The sequence below is a fragment of the Hordeum vulgare genome, chromosome 2H (genome assembly GCF_904849725.1).
Source record: "Hordeum vulgare subsp. vulgare chromosome 2H, MorexV3_pseudomolecules_assembly, whole genome shotgun sequence".
NCBI classification, from domain to species: Eukaryota; Viridiplantae; Streptophyta; class Magnoliopsida; order Poales; family Poaceae; genus Hordeum; species Hordeum vulgare.
The window spans coordinates 139178915-139194924 of NC_058519.1; the positions used below are offsets into that span (position 1 = coordinate 139178915).

Genomic DNA, 16010 nt, shown 5'->3' on the forward strand with positions numbered 1-16010 from the left:
TATTCACGAAAGATCTAATGTATGTAGTTAAACATTAATGCTTCTAAATCTTTGTGACAATATAACTGTGTGAATTTTGAAGAATTAACTGTTGGATGGATCGAATTATTATTGTATGTTTTTTAATTTTTTTGATTGAAATTCAGAATAAACCTTTGAGTTACCAAGATTTTTGACAACCATGATATATATTTTTTAAAAATGTAAAGATTGCTTAAACTTGTGAATAAATTTAAAAGAAGAAACATTTTTATTGCATTATTGCATAAAATTTTAAAATCAAGCGATGATATATGAACATAATGTGGTCATCATCATTGAAGATTATATTTTTTTTCCGTGGCAACGCACGGACCATTTTACTAGTAATTATAACGTGGATAATAAACAATTATCATGAACAAAGAAATATAATAATAACTAATTTATTATTGTTTTTAGTGTATATTTTTAACCGTACCTCCGCATCCGTCCCTTCCAGCGCCGGAGCAGATGGGGCTTGGACGCGTGGTGCGTGTGCCGCGCGGACCTGCCGGACGCGGCGCTGTAGAGGATGCTGGACTACGCGTGCGGCAGCAACGCCGACTGCGTACCCATCCAGCCCAGCGCTGCCTGCTTCGCCCCGGACAACGTCAGGGCGCACTACTCCTACACCGTCAACAACTTCCACCAGCGCAGCGGCCAAAAGCCGCTCAACTGCGTTTTCTCCGGCACCGCCGTCCTCTCCTCCGTCGACCCATGTACATACATATACCCACCTGCTCATCCATTCACTCGTCATTTCCTCCCTCGTTTAACCTCAATCGCACAATTCTAGATTTCTGATGATGCTTCGTTTTCTACTTTTCTTGCAGGCGCTAATGGCTGCAAGTACCCTGCAACTGCAACCCCAAGGTATAATGCAATGCACCTCGTTGCTGATCTGCTACACCGTTTCGCAGAGTTCATCTTCCTCTCTATTTTCCTTCACAAAATAGACAACGACATCCAAGAACTAGTAAGATGTAGGAGGAGGGTTGTTGAACATTGAGTAATATTTCGGTTTTCTTTCAGCTTCATCGCTACACCCCCAGAAAATGCATCCATTTACAGCTAGCGTTTCGCCCATTTACTAGTAGCTACCAGACTGCAATCCCAAATATTTATTACGAAATGAGGTGTCACATGCACATATCTTTAGTCTTAATTACAACTCTGTCCAGAAGTACACCGTCACTCGTTACCATGCTTTTGGCCGGCCTCACAAGACGCCTTTGCAGTCGAGCTAGTAGTTTTAGTTGGTAGATGCTCCAGGCCAAATACACACACATTATGCGCCAAACATGGTGGCCGCGCGAGCTCGTGCTTAGAAACCAAATCATCGTTCACCCATTATTAGTTCATCATGTCTTTTATGTGCAGAAATCAGATCAGCATCCACCCCTTATTATCGGCGGTAATATTGTCTCTAAGTTTTGTGTTGTCAAAACTTGTTCACGTCTTTGTTGAACAACTTGAAAAAAAATTCTCCCAATAATGTTTCTGAAAATAATAATTACATGGACTCTTTAAGCATATAGGTTTGCAAATGTAAAGGACCTTAGGACGTTGTATATTTGTGGAGGGGCTCGAGTCTCCTTGATACGTAACTACAAAATAATCACAAGTTATTATATCATTTCTGCAGCAATAGATCTTTTTATAGGCCACACCTACATTTGGGCCACACTGTAAGATAGTTCATACTTACAATGACATTCAATTTGTTATTTACCGCACCATCTTATATTTTACATTGACGGATGAGTAATGTTAATGTGAGTAGTGCTCTGCTAGGAATAATTTTGAAAGTGAACAATGTGAGTAGTGAGGAGAAATGTGAGTAGTGCTCCATTAGGAATAATTCCTATTGTTGGAACCAAATATCATTTTTCTTCTTATTATTATTTTCATGTTCATGATATTTATTGTTGTTTGTTTGAACATTTGTTGTTCATCGAGTAGTTCTTACTCTGCATTCTTGGAGTATTTCCTTGAACACAAACACACACACACACACACACACTTGTTTGTTCTCCACATGTACTCTTACTGTTTGTTTGCTCACTTCTTGTGTGAACACACTAAATGAAAATTTTCAAGATAATTAACCACTTTAAAAAACTAAAACCTTTGCTTTAATTAAAACTAAATGGAACTATTACTTTAATTAAAATTAAATGAAAATTTTCCATTAACTAAAACTATTCTATTAGTTGAAATTAAAATAAACCTTAGCTTAAGTTGAGTCGCTCCCTTTAATAGCTATTATATGCTCAATTAATTGGCTATGCAGATGTACTCCTGGAGTAAATTAAGTGCTTGATCCTCGGAGCATATTAAAAAATTAATTAACCTTGATTTGCTACACAACAAAATTAACTAAAACCTTTCTTGTTAATTAACTGAAACTTTTCCAGTTAATGAAAATCATGTTTATACTCGTGGAGTATAGCAAGTGTTGGCTAAAAACTATGTTTACTATCAGTGTTCCTTTAATTTTACTAATCCATTTTTTAAAGAGGGAGTGACATGATTAGCAATTCAGTGTTGCTCAACAAAAACCAGTTAACTTTAGAAGTAAAATACTAGTGCAAATTATGAATAGTAGTGCAAATTCTTAATGTTTTGCTCCTGCTGAGTTTGTAATGAATTGATCATGTTTACTGCTATTGTATTTTACTACTATATTCAATTAACTGCTTATTTTTTGAAAACTTATTACAAGTGTGCTTCCGAATTGGATTTGTAGGATAAGGGCCATGCCTAGACAAGCACAAATATGCGACTGCCTCGGGCTGGGGCTGGTGCACCTCGGGCTCGGGCAGGTGCTGGAACAACACCGTTGGGGTTGGGGCTGGGTTGGATCAGCTCCGCCTGAGAGAATCCGCAGCAGTGCGTGGGCGACAAGGAGAAGGCCTGGGTGCTGAGGAGAAGCAGCAACGCCTAGGGAGTACTGTATTAAACATGGTCATATGTATTGGCACGAATAGAGCTTGTTACTATGATTGGCATTGTATTACATGATCTTCTTGCTCTTATTTGAAGTATCATGTGTGTGTTTTGTGTTTGCCAATTTAAATACTGGTTGAATATGAAGAATATGAGCCTGATAGATGGGACCCGCTTACCAGAACATGACAGATGGGACCTAGTTACGAGAACCTAACAACTCAGACCCATCTAACTACTGGACCCATTTAATAAAAAAAAGAAAATGAAATTGTTCACACAAAAAGGACATGACCCAACAATAAAAAAGGCTAAAATGTTGGGCCTGGCCCATGCAGCTGACCAAAATTAAAAAAATAAATATAAAAAGTCTGAATTGTTGGGCTTGACCCATGTAAAACACTGAACTGGACCGGGCTGATTCTGATCAACGACCAATTCAATTGGTCGTAACTTTGCCACGTCAACTTGCCACGTGGGATCCGACGTGGCCTCGACGGACAGCCAGTGACCAAAACAATAGGTGTAGAACCAACGACCTTTTCTTTTGGTCGTAAATGTCTACGACCATTCCAGAAGAAAAGTCGTTATAGTTCATTAGAGACGGTCAACTTTTGACCAACCCATTTTAGTCACAAAAAGGTCACAAGTGGAAAACAACGACCACTTAGTGACCAATATTGAAGGTCACAGGTTGACATATTTCTTGTAGTGTTTATCAAGAATGGAGGCAAGGGCATAAACCGCTAGGTTGAATAAGAGCGGGGAGATCGGGTCGCATTGGCAAACCCTAATGTCTACTATACAACTTTATCATTGCCACCAACATTTCCCACTTGGCAATACCGATTTCCATCACAGACAGAACCTATGCCAAAAATTTAGCATCTCGGTGCCACCAACATTCCATTCGATGCCACAAAAATCAGTGACCAACTTTTTGGTTAGCCATTTTCAGGAACCGGAATTTCTGAGTTCCGAAAATTGGTCTCACCGAGATTTGGATACTGCCTAGGACACCCATATCGGTACCACCGAGGTTTTTATACCGGTCTCACCGAAAATACAAAAGTTGCCACATTTTGCACTAGTGGGTGACACCGAGTTTTACTTCAGTTTCACCGAGTTGGGCAATCATGTTGTAACGGTTGGGCTTTTGGATATGCCTATATATGCCCCTCCACCACCTCTCGTTCGTAGAGGAAGCACTTAGAACACACATACACTTGTCATATCCATTTTTCTGAGAGAGAGCCACCTACTCATGTGTTGAGGTCAAGATATTCCATTCCTACCATTTGAATCTTGATTTCTAGCCTCCCCAAATTGCTTTCCACCGAATAAATCTATTCTACCCAAGCCAAATCTATGAGAGAGTCATTGAATGTTGAGGAGACTATCTTTTAAGCACAAGAGCAAGGAGTTCATCATACTACCTCGTCTATTACCTTTTGGAGAGTGGTGTCTCCTAGATTGTTTAGGTGTCTCTTGGGAGCCTCCTACTTCGTGTTGTGGTGTTTAACCAAGAAGTTTGTACATGCAAGGAGATCACCTACTTCATGAAGATCTACCCCGAGTGAGGCTAGTCCTTCATGGACGTAAGCCGTGATGGAATAGACAAGGTTGCTTCTCCGTGGACCCTTCGTGCATTGAGCCCTCCATGGACTCACGCGGTCGTTACCCTCCGTGTGTTGAACTCTCTATCAATGTGGACATACAATAGCACCACCTATCGGAACCATGCGAAAAATCACCGTGTCCGTATTTGCGTTTGATCTTCCTAAACTCTACTTCTTACTTTACATGTGCATGTCTTTACTTTCAGCTGCTATACTCGTGGACTTGCATGTTGGGTGTGTCTGAATTGCTATAACTGCTAAAATGTACCAACAACCAAAATTGGGAAAAGGCTAGGTTTTAATTTGTCTAGTAGTCTATTCACCCCTGTCGGTGCACTAAAGACTGGGGTCTCGAGTGCACCGTACTAGTGTGTGGACACCGGCAGCCCCTCCACAGCGGCAAGGTGCGTCGCTGGGGCTTAAGGCGAAAGCAAGACTCAGGAGCTACGAAGTGCAGATTGCAAGCCCCGACAAGCACTCGCTTGTTGGGAAGGAAGAAGAGACCCCGACAGGAGCTCCCTGCCGGGGAGATAGACAATGCCACGGCGAGACCCTCCCGCCGTGGAAGAAGGACTGAGCCCCGGCAAGCCACCCTTGCTGGGAAGGCTGACAAGGCCTCGGAAGGCCATCGCCTCCGTGCCGATAGGAATAAGAAGAGCCCCGGCAAGGTAACCCTGCCAGGAACAAAGAGAAGGCCCGAGGAGAGGTGTGGGCCCAAGGCGCCCTCACGACCCGCGGACGCCTCCACCGACGAACATGCCGTCGATGATGCATGAACCACGCGTCCCTCCGCATGCCAGCGCAACACCCCGAAGTTGCCAGGTGTAGGTACGTGTCCATCCCCCTGACGAGGTCAGGGAAGTCTGTGGAAGCATTTAATGCACCACTGACAAGGCAGTAACACTATAACTGTTGGTCGACGATGTTTCACTCGTGAACCCACCGTTCACCCACTGAGCCACTAGGGTGACCCCTTCGCCTATAAAAGTTGGCCCGATGCTCAGTAGTAGGGACTTTTGGCTTTTTGACCAATCGAAAGGCTGTAAAAGGGGATAGATCTACAGTAACACAAAACGAATAACTAAACGCATGCAGGAGTAGGGTTTTACGCATCACGCGGCCCGAACCTGGGTAAAAAGACCTTGCCGGGCCCGAACCTGGGTAAAAAGGGGATCGTTGAGGGCCACATAGGTGTCGATCCTTCACCGACATCTTTGGCGCGCTAGGTAGGGGGATCGCTGGAAGTAGGTCGGTGTCAGCGCCGCCCCGATCCGACGAGCCGCTCGTCGGCTCCACGGATCCCAGTTCGCCACTTCATTTTCCCTGAGTGGGAGGAAGCAGTGGCTGCTGTGCCCGCGCGAGAGCTCATAGCGCCTCCATAGGTGTTATGCGAGCGCAGGTGGAAGGAGCGGAAGCCCCGAGCTTTGCATCGCCCGGCCAACACACCTCCGTGGAATGCCGCGTTGCTGTCGAGGGCGTGACATGGGGGCTTTGACCAGGCCTCCGACGCTTACTCCGACCGACGCACATCTCCAGAGTGCTGCATGGTTGTCGAGGACGCGTCCGAGGCCCCAAAAGATATAAGAAAGTGTTACACCCCAGTGTGCCTCTTTCTTCCAGAGTGGCCAAAGGCCACCGGCAAAAACCTCATTGGCAAGGAGGCAATGTAGCACTCCGCCTCCCTCGGCCATGACCCCAGCGTTCTCGGCCCCTCGAGCCTCTCCCGCCACGGTCAACGGGGCTGCCACTGGCTGCTGCTCCTGAAGCTGTGGCATGATCCGAGCGGGATCCTGGCGGCCGACGGAGGCCCGCCCCGTCCCCTACCATGGTTAGGGGTGGGTGCCACCGGCATATCTGCAAGAATGAAGAGAGGGCAAGGAGAGAGGCGCTGAAGACTTCGAGAGTGAGATGGATGGGCAAAACCTCCGCACAAACACCCTAATTTATAGGGCAAAGCTCGGAGGCCACCCTCCTCGCTCAAGAAGCCATTGCCCCTCTTGCCCAATCGCCCTCAAGTCACGAGCAAAACATGGAACCGCCTTGATGCACCAATGCATGCAGGGGCGAGCCCATCCACGCCCGTGGCTTTTGAGGCCACGATCGCCACTTGCCCGACCGCCCCTGCGCATAACCTTGATGTCTAGTATTCAACATTCTCCTTGTAGACGTTGTTGGGCCTCCAAGTGCAGAGGTTTGTAGGACAGTAGCAATTTTCCCTCAAGTGGGTGACCTAAGGTTTATCAATCCGTGGGAGGCATAGGATGAAGATGGTCTCTCTCAAACAACCCTGCAACCAAATAACAAAGAGTCTCTTGTGTCCCCAACACACCCAATACAATGGTAAATTGTATAGGTGCACTAGTTCGGCGTAGAGATGGTGATACAAGTGCAATATGGATAGTAGATATAGGTTTTTGTAATCTGAAATTATAAAAGCAGCAAGGTAATTAATAATAAAAGTGAGCACGAACGGTATTGCAATGCGTGGAAACAAGGCCTAGGGTTCATACTTTCACTAGTGAAGTTCTCTCAACAATGATAACATAATTGGATCATATAACTACCCATCAACATGCAACAAAGAGTCACTCCAAAGTCACTAATAGCGGAGAACAAACGAAGAGATTATTGTCGGGTACGAAACCACCACAAAGTTATTCTTTCTGATCGATCTATTCAAGAGTCCGTAGTAAAATAACACGAAGCTATTCTTTCCGTTCAATCTATCCTAGAGTTCGTACTAGAATAACACCTTAAGACACACATCAACCAAGACCCTAATGTCACCTAGATACTCCATTGTCACCTCAAGTATTCGTGGGCATGATTATACAATATGCATCACACAATCTCATAATCATCTATTCAACCAACACATAGAACTTCAAAGAGTGCCCCAAAGTTTCTACCGGAGAGTCAAGAATAAAACGTGTGACAACCTCTATGCATAGATTCCGAATGTCATGAAACTCGCAAGTTGATCACCAAAACATACATCAAGTACTCACATGAATATCCTATTGTCACCACAGATAGACACGTGCAAGACATACATCAAGTGTTTTCAATTACTTAAAGACTCAATCCGATAAGATAACTTCAAAGGGAAAACTCAATTCATTACAAGAAGGGAGAGGGGGAAGAACATCATAAGATCCAACTATATTAGCAAAGCCCGCGGTACATCGAGATCAAGACATCTCAAGAACACAAGAGAGAGAGAGAGAGATCAAACACATAGCTACTGGTACATACCCTCAGCCTCGAGGGAGAACTACTCCCTCCTCGTCATGGAGATCACCGGGATGATGAAGATGGCCACCGGAGATGGATTCCCCCTCCGGCAGGGTGCCGGAACGGGCTCCCGATTGGTTTTTGGTGGCTACAGAGGCTTGCGGCGGCAGAACTCCTGATCCAGGTTTATTTCTAGAGGTTTCTGTATTTATAAGACCAGATGGCATCGAGAACAAGTCAGGGGGACCCACGAGGGAGTCACGAGCCCCCGAGGCGCGCCTAGGGGGATGGGTGCACCTCCCTGGCTCGTGGCTTCCTCGAGACTCCTCTCCGGTATATTTTTCTTCTAGTATTTTTTATATTTTTCATAAAAAATCACGACGAAAGTTTTATTCCGTTTGGACTCTGTTTGATATTCCTATCTGAAAAAGGTCAAAAACAAGGAAAAATCAGAAACTGGCACTGGGCTCTAGGTCAATAGGCTAGTCCCAAAAATAATATAAAATAGCATATTCATGCATATAAAACATCCAAAGTTGATAATATAATAGCATGGAACGATGAAAAATTATAGATACGTTGGAGACGTATCAGTCCTACACGTGGCAGAGGCATTTTCAGGGAATAAAGAGGCCATCATGCGCACGCCATGCACCCTCCCACTTGGCGCGTTCAATGCACGACGTGGGGAAAGAAAGCCTGTAACGGCTCGATTCCGATAAGCCCGGCGCCCGTGAGTCAACGCACCACTTTGGGCCTGGCCCAACAACGCCTCGCATGCGTGTGTGGCCCAGGCCCTGGGGCTCGTGTCGATGCACTAAAGACTGGGGTCTCCAGTGCCCCGGACTAGTGCACGAACACCGGCATCCCCTCCACAGCGGCAAGGCGCGTCGCTGGGGCTTAAGGCGAAAGCAAGACTCAGGAGCTACCAAGTGCAGATTGCAAGCCCCGGCAAGCACTTGCCTGTTAGGAAGGAAGAAGAGACAACGGCAGGAGCTCCCTGCCGGGGAGATAGACAATGTCGCAGCGAGACCCTCCAGCCGTGGAAGAAGGACTGAGCCCCGGCAAGACACCCTTGTCGGGAATGCTGACAAGGCCTCGGCAGGCCATCGCCTCCCTGCCGAGAGGAACAAGAAGAGCACCGGCAAGGTAACCCTACCAGGAAGAAAGAGAAGGTCCTAGGAGAGGCGGAGGCCCAAGGCGCCCTCGCGACCTGCGGACGCCTCCACCGACGAACACGCCGCCGACGATGCATGAACCACGCGTCCGCCCGCACGCCAGCGCAATACCCCGAAGTTGCCACATGCGGGTACGTGTCCAACCCCCCCGACGAGGTCATGGAAGTATATCGAAGCATTTAATGCACCTCTGACAAGGCAGTAACATTGTAACTGTCGGTCGGCGCTGTTTCAATCGTGGACCCACCGTTCACCCACTGATCCACTATGGTGACCCCTTCGCCTATGAAAGGAGGCCCGAGGCTCAGTAGTAGGGACTTGTGCTTTTTAACCAATCGAAAGGATGTAAAGGGGATAGATCTATAGTAACCCAAAACGAATAACTAAACGCATGCAGGAGTAGGATTTTACACATTACGCGGCCCGAACCTGGGTAAAAAGACCTTGGTGGCCCCTCACTGTTGGTTCTGCTCTTGCCACGACCCCTCTCCCCGCCAAACCAGCAAAAAGGGGACCATTGAGGCCCCCATAGGTGTCGATCCTTCATCGACAACCCCCTAGACATCCCTTCTAGCGATCCATCAATTTCCTCAATCCAAATTCTTCAGTCACCTTGTTCTTCACCCATTTATCCTGTTTACAAGATACTTGTGCTCTTTGTATGTTTCGTTTCATCGTGATGACTATGCTACTACCCAACCATGTATGCACTTGATTACTTATTCTGCTGCTAGTTTTTTCATCACTTAGCAAATTCCTCAACTAGAAATTCCCTAGTGACAAAATTGTAAAAGTCGCGTATTCACCCCGTCAAGTTGATATAACACACTTTCAATTGGCATCAGAGCAAGTTACTCCCTTGTTCCATCTGATTTTGGTTTAACCACCTGGAGTTTTAGTTATGTCGACTGCAGGTATCATCAAGGTCTGTACGGGTTGCCCTAGCTTTGATGGGATAGACTACCCTTGCTAGAAGAACAAGATGCGCATGCATCTTGAAGCAATTGACAATGATCTGTGGTATATTGTGGAGAATGGTGTTCCCTTTGTCACTTCCACTGTCACCGCTGCCGATGTGAAGAAATTCAAGTAGCTCAACTTTCAAGCAAAGAATATAATCTCTGTCCATCTGAGCAAAGGTCGGTATGGCAGAGTGGGTGCTGTGGAAACTATGAAGCTCATCTGGGACAGGCTGTCCAAAGTAAACGAAGGAGTCTCAACTCAACATGACTCCCGAGTTGATGTTCTTTGCAATCTCTTCAACTGCTTTAAAAGTATCGACATCATAAATGTCTACCAAATCTTTGATCGCCTCACTGATATCTCCAATGAGCTCCACACTCTTGGTGCCACTAACATCACCGACCATGAGGTGGCGAAGAAACTGTTCATATCTCTTGATTCCTCATTTGATACACTTGCTATGATGATTCAAGAGTGTCGATACTACAAGTCACTAGATCCCGATGATATTCTTGAGAGGCTCAATACTCATGAATTCAAACAAGTTGAGAAAAGAGACCTCTATGGTCCAAGCTATGGAAGATCTCGTGCAGTGAAGGCAAAGGAAATTTCCTCACCTGAAGACGAAGAATCTAGCTGCAGTCTTGCTGATCCTGAAGAACTTGGTCAGGAGCTAGCATTGCTCGTGAGAAAATTCCAGAAGTTTTCCACAAGATGTCAGTTTCGAAAATCTTCAAAAAGTGATGTGAATAAATCATCACAAGACTGCAAGAAAAGAACTTGCCACAAATGCAAGAAGTCCGGCCACTACATTGTTGATTGCCCTTGCTGGGAGAAGGAATCAAAGAAGAAGAAATACAAGGATGATAGTTCTGATGACTTAAAGAAAAATAATAAATCTTTGAAGTCCTTATCTTCAAAGTCCTCGGCGCACAAGAAGAACAATTCCAAAAAGGCTCGGGCACTTGCTGGTAAGGAAATGGTTTCTCAAGAAGAATATGAGGAATACAGGGAAGAGCACAAATCTGAGTAGGAGTCAGACTCTGGTGTGGCAAGCCCATCTCTTGCTATCGCATTCGTTAGCAAGTCCATATTCAACATTAAAGAAAATGATAACATCAATGACACTGATGACCGCGACGAAGACTCCGTTCCCACCTATTGCTTCATGGCAAAAGGTGCCAAGGTACTCAAACATGCTTGCTCTTCTGACTCAAGTGAGGATGAACCTCATGATTATCAGAAACCTAGTTACTCCAAACTTGCTAATATTGCCACTAAGGAACATAACGATATTGAAAAGCTTCAAAAATTTTTATACAAAAACAATGACGTGTTGAATGAGGAAATGGATCGGACTCAAACTCCGACTAATGATTTTCAACGTCTTCAGTCCAAGTATGATAACCTTCAAAGTGGTCATGAAACTCTCTTATCTCATCATGAAAAGATTTCCTATGAATTTCTTCAAAGAAAGCAAAATCTTGAGAAACTAATGGTTTTCATGATGATCTTTGAAGGGAAAATGATTCTTTTCTTTCTCTACAGATGAGTTCCGCTCAGGAAGAATTCATTCCATCTTGTTTGAAATGCATCGAATGTGAAACTGCTAATTCTTCACCTAAAAGTTCGAATGCTTTTGTTGCTGCAAATTCTTCAACTATATATGTGGTCACAAATTCCTCAACTGAGGAAACCACAAGTTTCACTGACGAGAATTCTGGGTTGAAGGAATTGTATGTGACAAGCATGTACAAAAGTATCAAAGGGCAGCAAACCCTTTGCGATGTGCTCAAAAGGCAGATTCTGAACCTGAACCCGAGGAAAGAGGGTATTGCATTTGAAAGGAAGTTGAATGCTCATGGATCCTACTGGAAACCTGAGCAATATCCCAAAACCTCATGAGTTTATTCAAAAGGACCTCCTATAGGCCCATCCACTTTATATGGTTTTAAGTGTGAAACTTCGCATTCCTGTGATGAGTCATTTGATTCGAACTATAAACTGCTAAAAATCAGAATGGTGAAGTATTTGCTAGATATGTTGGAACTAACTGTAGGAACGGTTCCCCTTTGAGGAAAATCTGGGTTCCCAAGAACTGCATGTAAAGTCTTAAGTGAATGTCCTCATGACATCACCCATGAATAAAAGGAACCCAGATCAAATTTCTCATGTGGACCAAAGTCTTCACATGGACTAAATTCCTCATATGGTCATGCTCGTGCTAATGCTTCAGTTTCATAGGGAAAATATAATGGTCATGAATATGTGTATTATTCTTCAAATCATTATGTTCACAAATCCTCAAATAATTTCTCTGCATATTCATTTGAGTACTCTAACGCCCCTACTGTGAAACGAAGTGCATTAGCTTCAATGGCTAAATTCACATATGATGCATGTAGAATGATGAACTCTTTGCCACCTGTCCACATGTGGGTGTAGAAGAAAATGAACTAATCTCTTATGCATGATAGGTATCCAAACAAACCTAAACGTCTGAAGAATTTGTTGGAGAATTGAGGAAATGATTGAAAGGACGCACGCTAATCCTGATGAAATGACTCACTCATTCGTATCATCCTCACATTACTGCATATATACTGCTTCATTGATATTCCTCAAAAGTGAAAAATTTGATAAGTCATATTCTTCAGTCTGAAGTATATGAGTTTGTAAGTTGTACTAATTTGTCTACACGAGAAACCACCCAAAGCTACTGAGTGGGTCCTCGATATTGGATGCACTAATCACATGACTGGTGACAAGAACCTCTTGATGGACTCTGAACTCGCTCCATCTCATCTGAACCATATCACATACGTTGACAAAGGAAAAATTAAGGTATTGGGTCTAGGTAGGTGATATGTCTCCAACGTATCTATAATTTTTGATTGTTCCATGCTATTATATTTTCATTCTAGGATACTTTTGGGAGTTTATATACCAATTAATATAATGTTTGAGCACTAACCTATTGACCAGTGCCAAGTGCGAGTTCCTATTTTCTGCGTGTCTTTGGCTTTTCAAGTTTACAGTACAAAACGAAGTCCAATTGCCACAAACCATTTTGATGATTTTTTCTGGAAAAAAAGTCCAGGAATCCTCGGGAGGAGGTCAGAAGCCTCGCGGGGGAAGCACGAGCTAAGGGGTGGGGTCATGGCCTAGGGCGCGCCCTATTGACTCATGCTCTCCTCGGTTGCCTCCTGGTGTATATCTTCATCCTATAAATTCACATATATACCAAAAAACCCAAGGGAGCAACCCGAAACACTATTTTTTTCCACCGCAAGTCTCTATTCCATCGTGTATCCATCTGGAGCCCTTTTTTGGTGCCCCGTCAGAGAGGGGATCGATCACAGAGGGCCTCTACATCATCCTTGCTACTCCCATGGTGATGTGTGAGTAGTTCACCATAGAACTTCAGGTCCGTAGTTAGTACCTATACGACTATCTCTCTCTATTGATATTCAATACAATGATCATCGCATGTTCTCTTTGATCTATCCAATGTAATTCCTTTGTGCAGTGCATTTGTTGGGATCCGATGACTTGTGGGCTGATGTTCAGATTATTCATGATAAATATTTGAGTCTTCTCTGAATTCTAAATATGATTCTTGTGTGCATGATCATTATAGCTTCATAAATCTCTCCGATCTATTGGTTTCCTTTAGCCAAGTAGATTGACTTTTCTTGAGTGAGAGGGATGCATTGTAGTGGGTTCAATTTGACGGATTTCTATATCCCAGTGACATAGTAAGGGACAATATACGTTTTTATATTGTTGCCACTAAGGATAAAATGATGGGGTTAGTTCATATTAATTGAATTATCTTTGTGTACATCATGTCAACATTCTCCAAGGATTACTCTATTTTACTTAATACTCTAGATGCATGCTGGATAGCGGACGATGGGTAGAATAATAGTAATAAGTGCAGGGAGGAGTCGGCCTATTTTCTTATGGACGTGATGCCTATATACACATGATCATTGATGTGAATATCGCATAACTATGCGCTTTTCTATCAATGGCCCAACAGTAATTCGTTTACCCACCGTATGCTTGCTTTCATGAGAGATGCCACTAGGAAAAACTATGGCCACCGGGTCTATTCACTTATAAGTTTACAAACGCTACAATTCCTCGCTGCCTTCATTTACATTTTATTTATTTCTCACTTTGCAACTTCCAACCACACTACTTACTTGCTTGCAAATAACGAGACAAGAGGATTGACAACCCTCTTGCCAGCATTGGGTGGAATTCTTTGTTTGTATTGTGTGGAATCGCTGAAGACAGGGGTTGCTTGTTACTCATATTGTTTTTATAAACCTTGGTTCTCTACTGAGGGAAATACTTACCTATATTGTTGTAATGTCCAAGATGTGATCCTATCCTTATTTTGGCGCGAGGGCCTCGACAGGGATAGAAACGCATCTCGTCGTTTCGCAAGAATGGAAATTGTTACAAGTACATGTACATAATAGATGAGTATATGGAATTGGCTTACACTCTGCCACAAGCTACATCAAGATCACATCAATACAACAATGTCCAGTCATCACAAAGAAGAGTAGGGTTCGACTACGGATGAAAACAAACGATAAAAGAACGGCGACCATCCTTGCTATCCCAGGATGCCGGCCTGGAACCCATCCTAGATCGATGATGATGAAGAAGAAGAAACTACAAATAGCACAATCAGAGCGCTCACGTCAAAGTAACTCTTTACCTGTACCTGCAACTGGTGTTTTAGTAATCTGTGAGCCATAGGGATTCAACAATCTCATTTCAAAAGGTACCAAGACTAGCAAAGCTTAATGGGTGAGGTATGGTTAAGTGGTGAGGCTGCAGCAAGTGACTAAGCAGCATTTATTTGAGGTGACTAACTTAATGGTACAAGAATAAAAGAGGGGGATGATCTACGCATAGCGGACGTGAACTACTGATGATCAAATGAATGATCCTGAACACTTATTTATGTCAGACATAACTCCATCGTGTCCTATTCTGGATACAGAACTCACGAGAAGAGACAGTCACGGTAACACACTCAGTTGGCAAGTTTTAGTTAAGTTAACTTCAAGTTATCTAGAACCGGATGTTAAACAAAGTTTCCAAGTTTGCCACATAACCACGGGCAGGGCTTTCCGATAGACTTAACCCTGCAAGGGTGATCCAACTAGTCCATCACAAACTACCACACGCTACGACGGAATAACCTCGATCAGGGAAAACCCGTGATCTCCTCGGGTTCCTATTGGAAAACTTCAACCTCGAGATAACCCAAAGAATCCTAGGAATTCCGAGCACAAGACACTTGAGAAAGGTAAAACAAGTCCAGCAAGGCCTCCCAGCGTGTCGACGATCCCGATAGGAACCGCGTATCTCGTTATCACGACACGACGGATGAACGATGGTTACCATGCCAGACGCCGAGTTGCCCTGGGCAGCGTTAATAAGTTGCTCTATTTGGGACCAACACCATCAACAGTGCCCCATGTATTATGTTGAATTACTCGTCGGGTTCATGAAGCCCTATGTTTTTCAGTATTAACAGAATTATTATGTTGGGCAAATACAGTACCAATATTGGGCCTTGCGAGACGAGTTTTATCCCAAAACGAGAATCTAGGGGGTCCCCATAGCAACCCCAAGCATGTTAGGAGCGCTCATTTATGGAACATAACACCGGTAGCCGAAACTAAGGCGACAAAGGTGGAACAAAACACTAGGCTAAAAGGCCAAGCCTTCCACCTTTTACCAAGTATATAGGTGCGTTAAATTAATTAGCAATAATATGGTGATATTACAAGGAACCCATGCACATGGAAGCAACTGCACCTGCAACTAGCAACGCTATCGAAAGGCTGAGCAAGCGGTAACATAGCCAAACATGGTTTGTCGGGTAGTGGAAAGATTAGAGGTTTTCATGGCAATGTTGGAAGGCTTATATTTAACAGGTGGTAGGCAGCGAGACATAGCGAAAGAAGCAAGACAATTAGCATGGCGATGATAGCATTGGCATCTAGGGAAATGA

At 44.0% G+C, this 16010-nt stretch overlaps 1 protein-coding gene across 1 annotated transcript; it reads left to right on the forward strand.

The window, feature by feature from the left end:
- Window positions 1-496: 496 nt before the first annotated feature.
- On the forward strand, window positions 497-3120 carry LOC123429799 (PLASMODESMATA CALLOSE-BINDING PROTEIN 2-like). Its single transcript, XM_045113788.1, has 3 exons — window positions 497-740; window positions 855-894; window positions 2771-3120. The coding sequence occupies exons 1-3, from the start codon at window positions 554-556 to the stop codon at window positions 2946-2948; spliced, it is 405 nt and encodes a 134-aa protein (XP_044969723.1). The 5' UTR covers window positions 497-553; the 3' UTR covers window positions 2949-3120.
- The last annotated feature ends 12890 nt before the right edge of the window (window positions 3121-16010 follow it).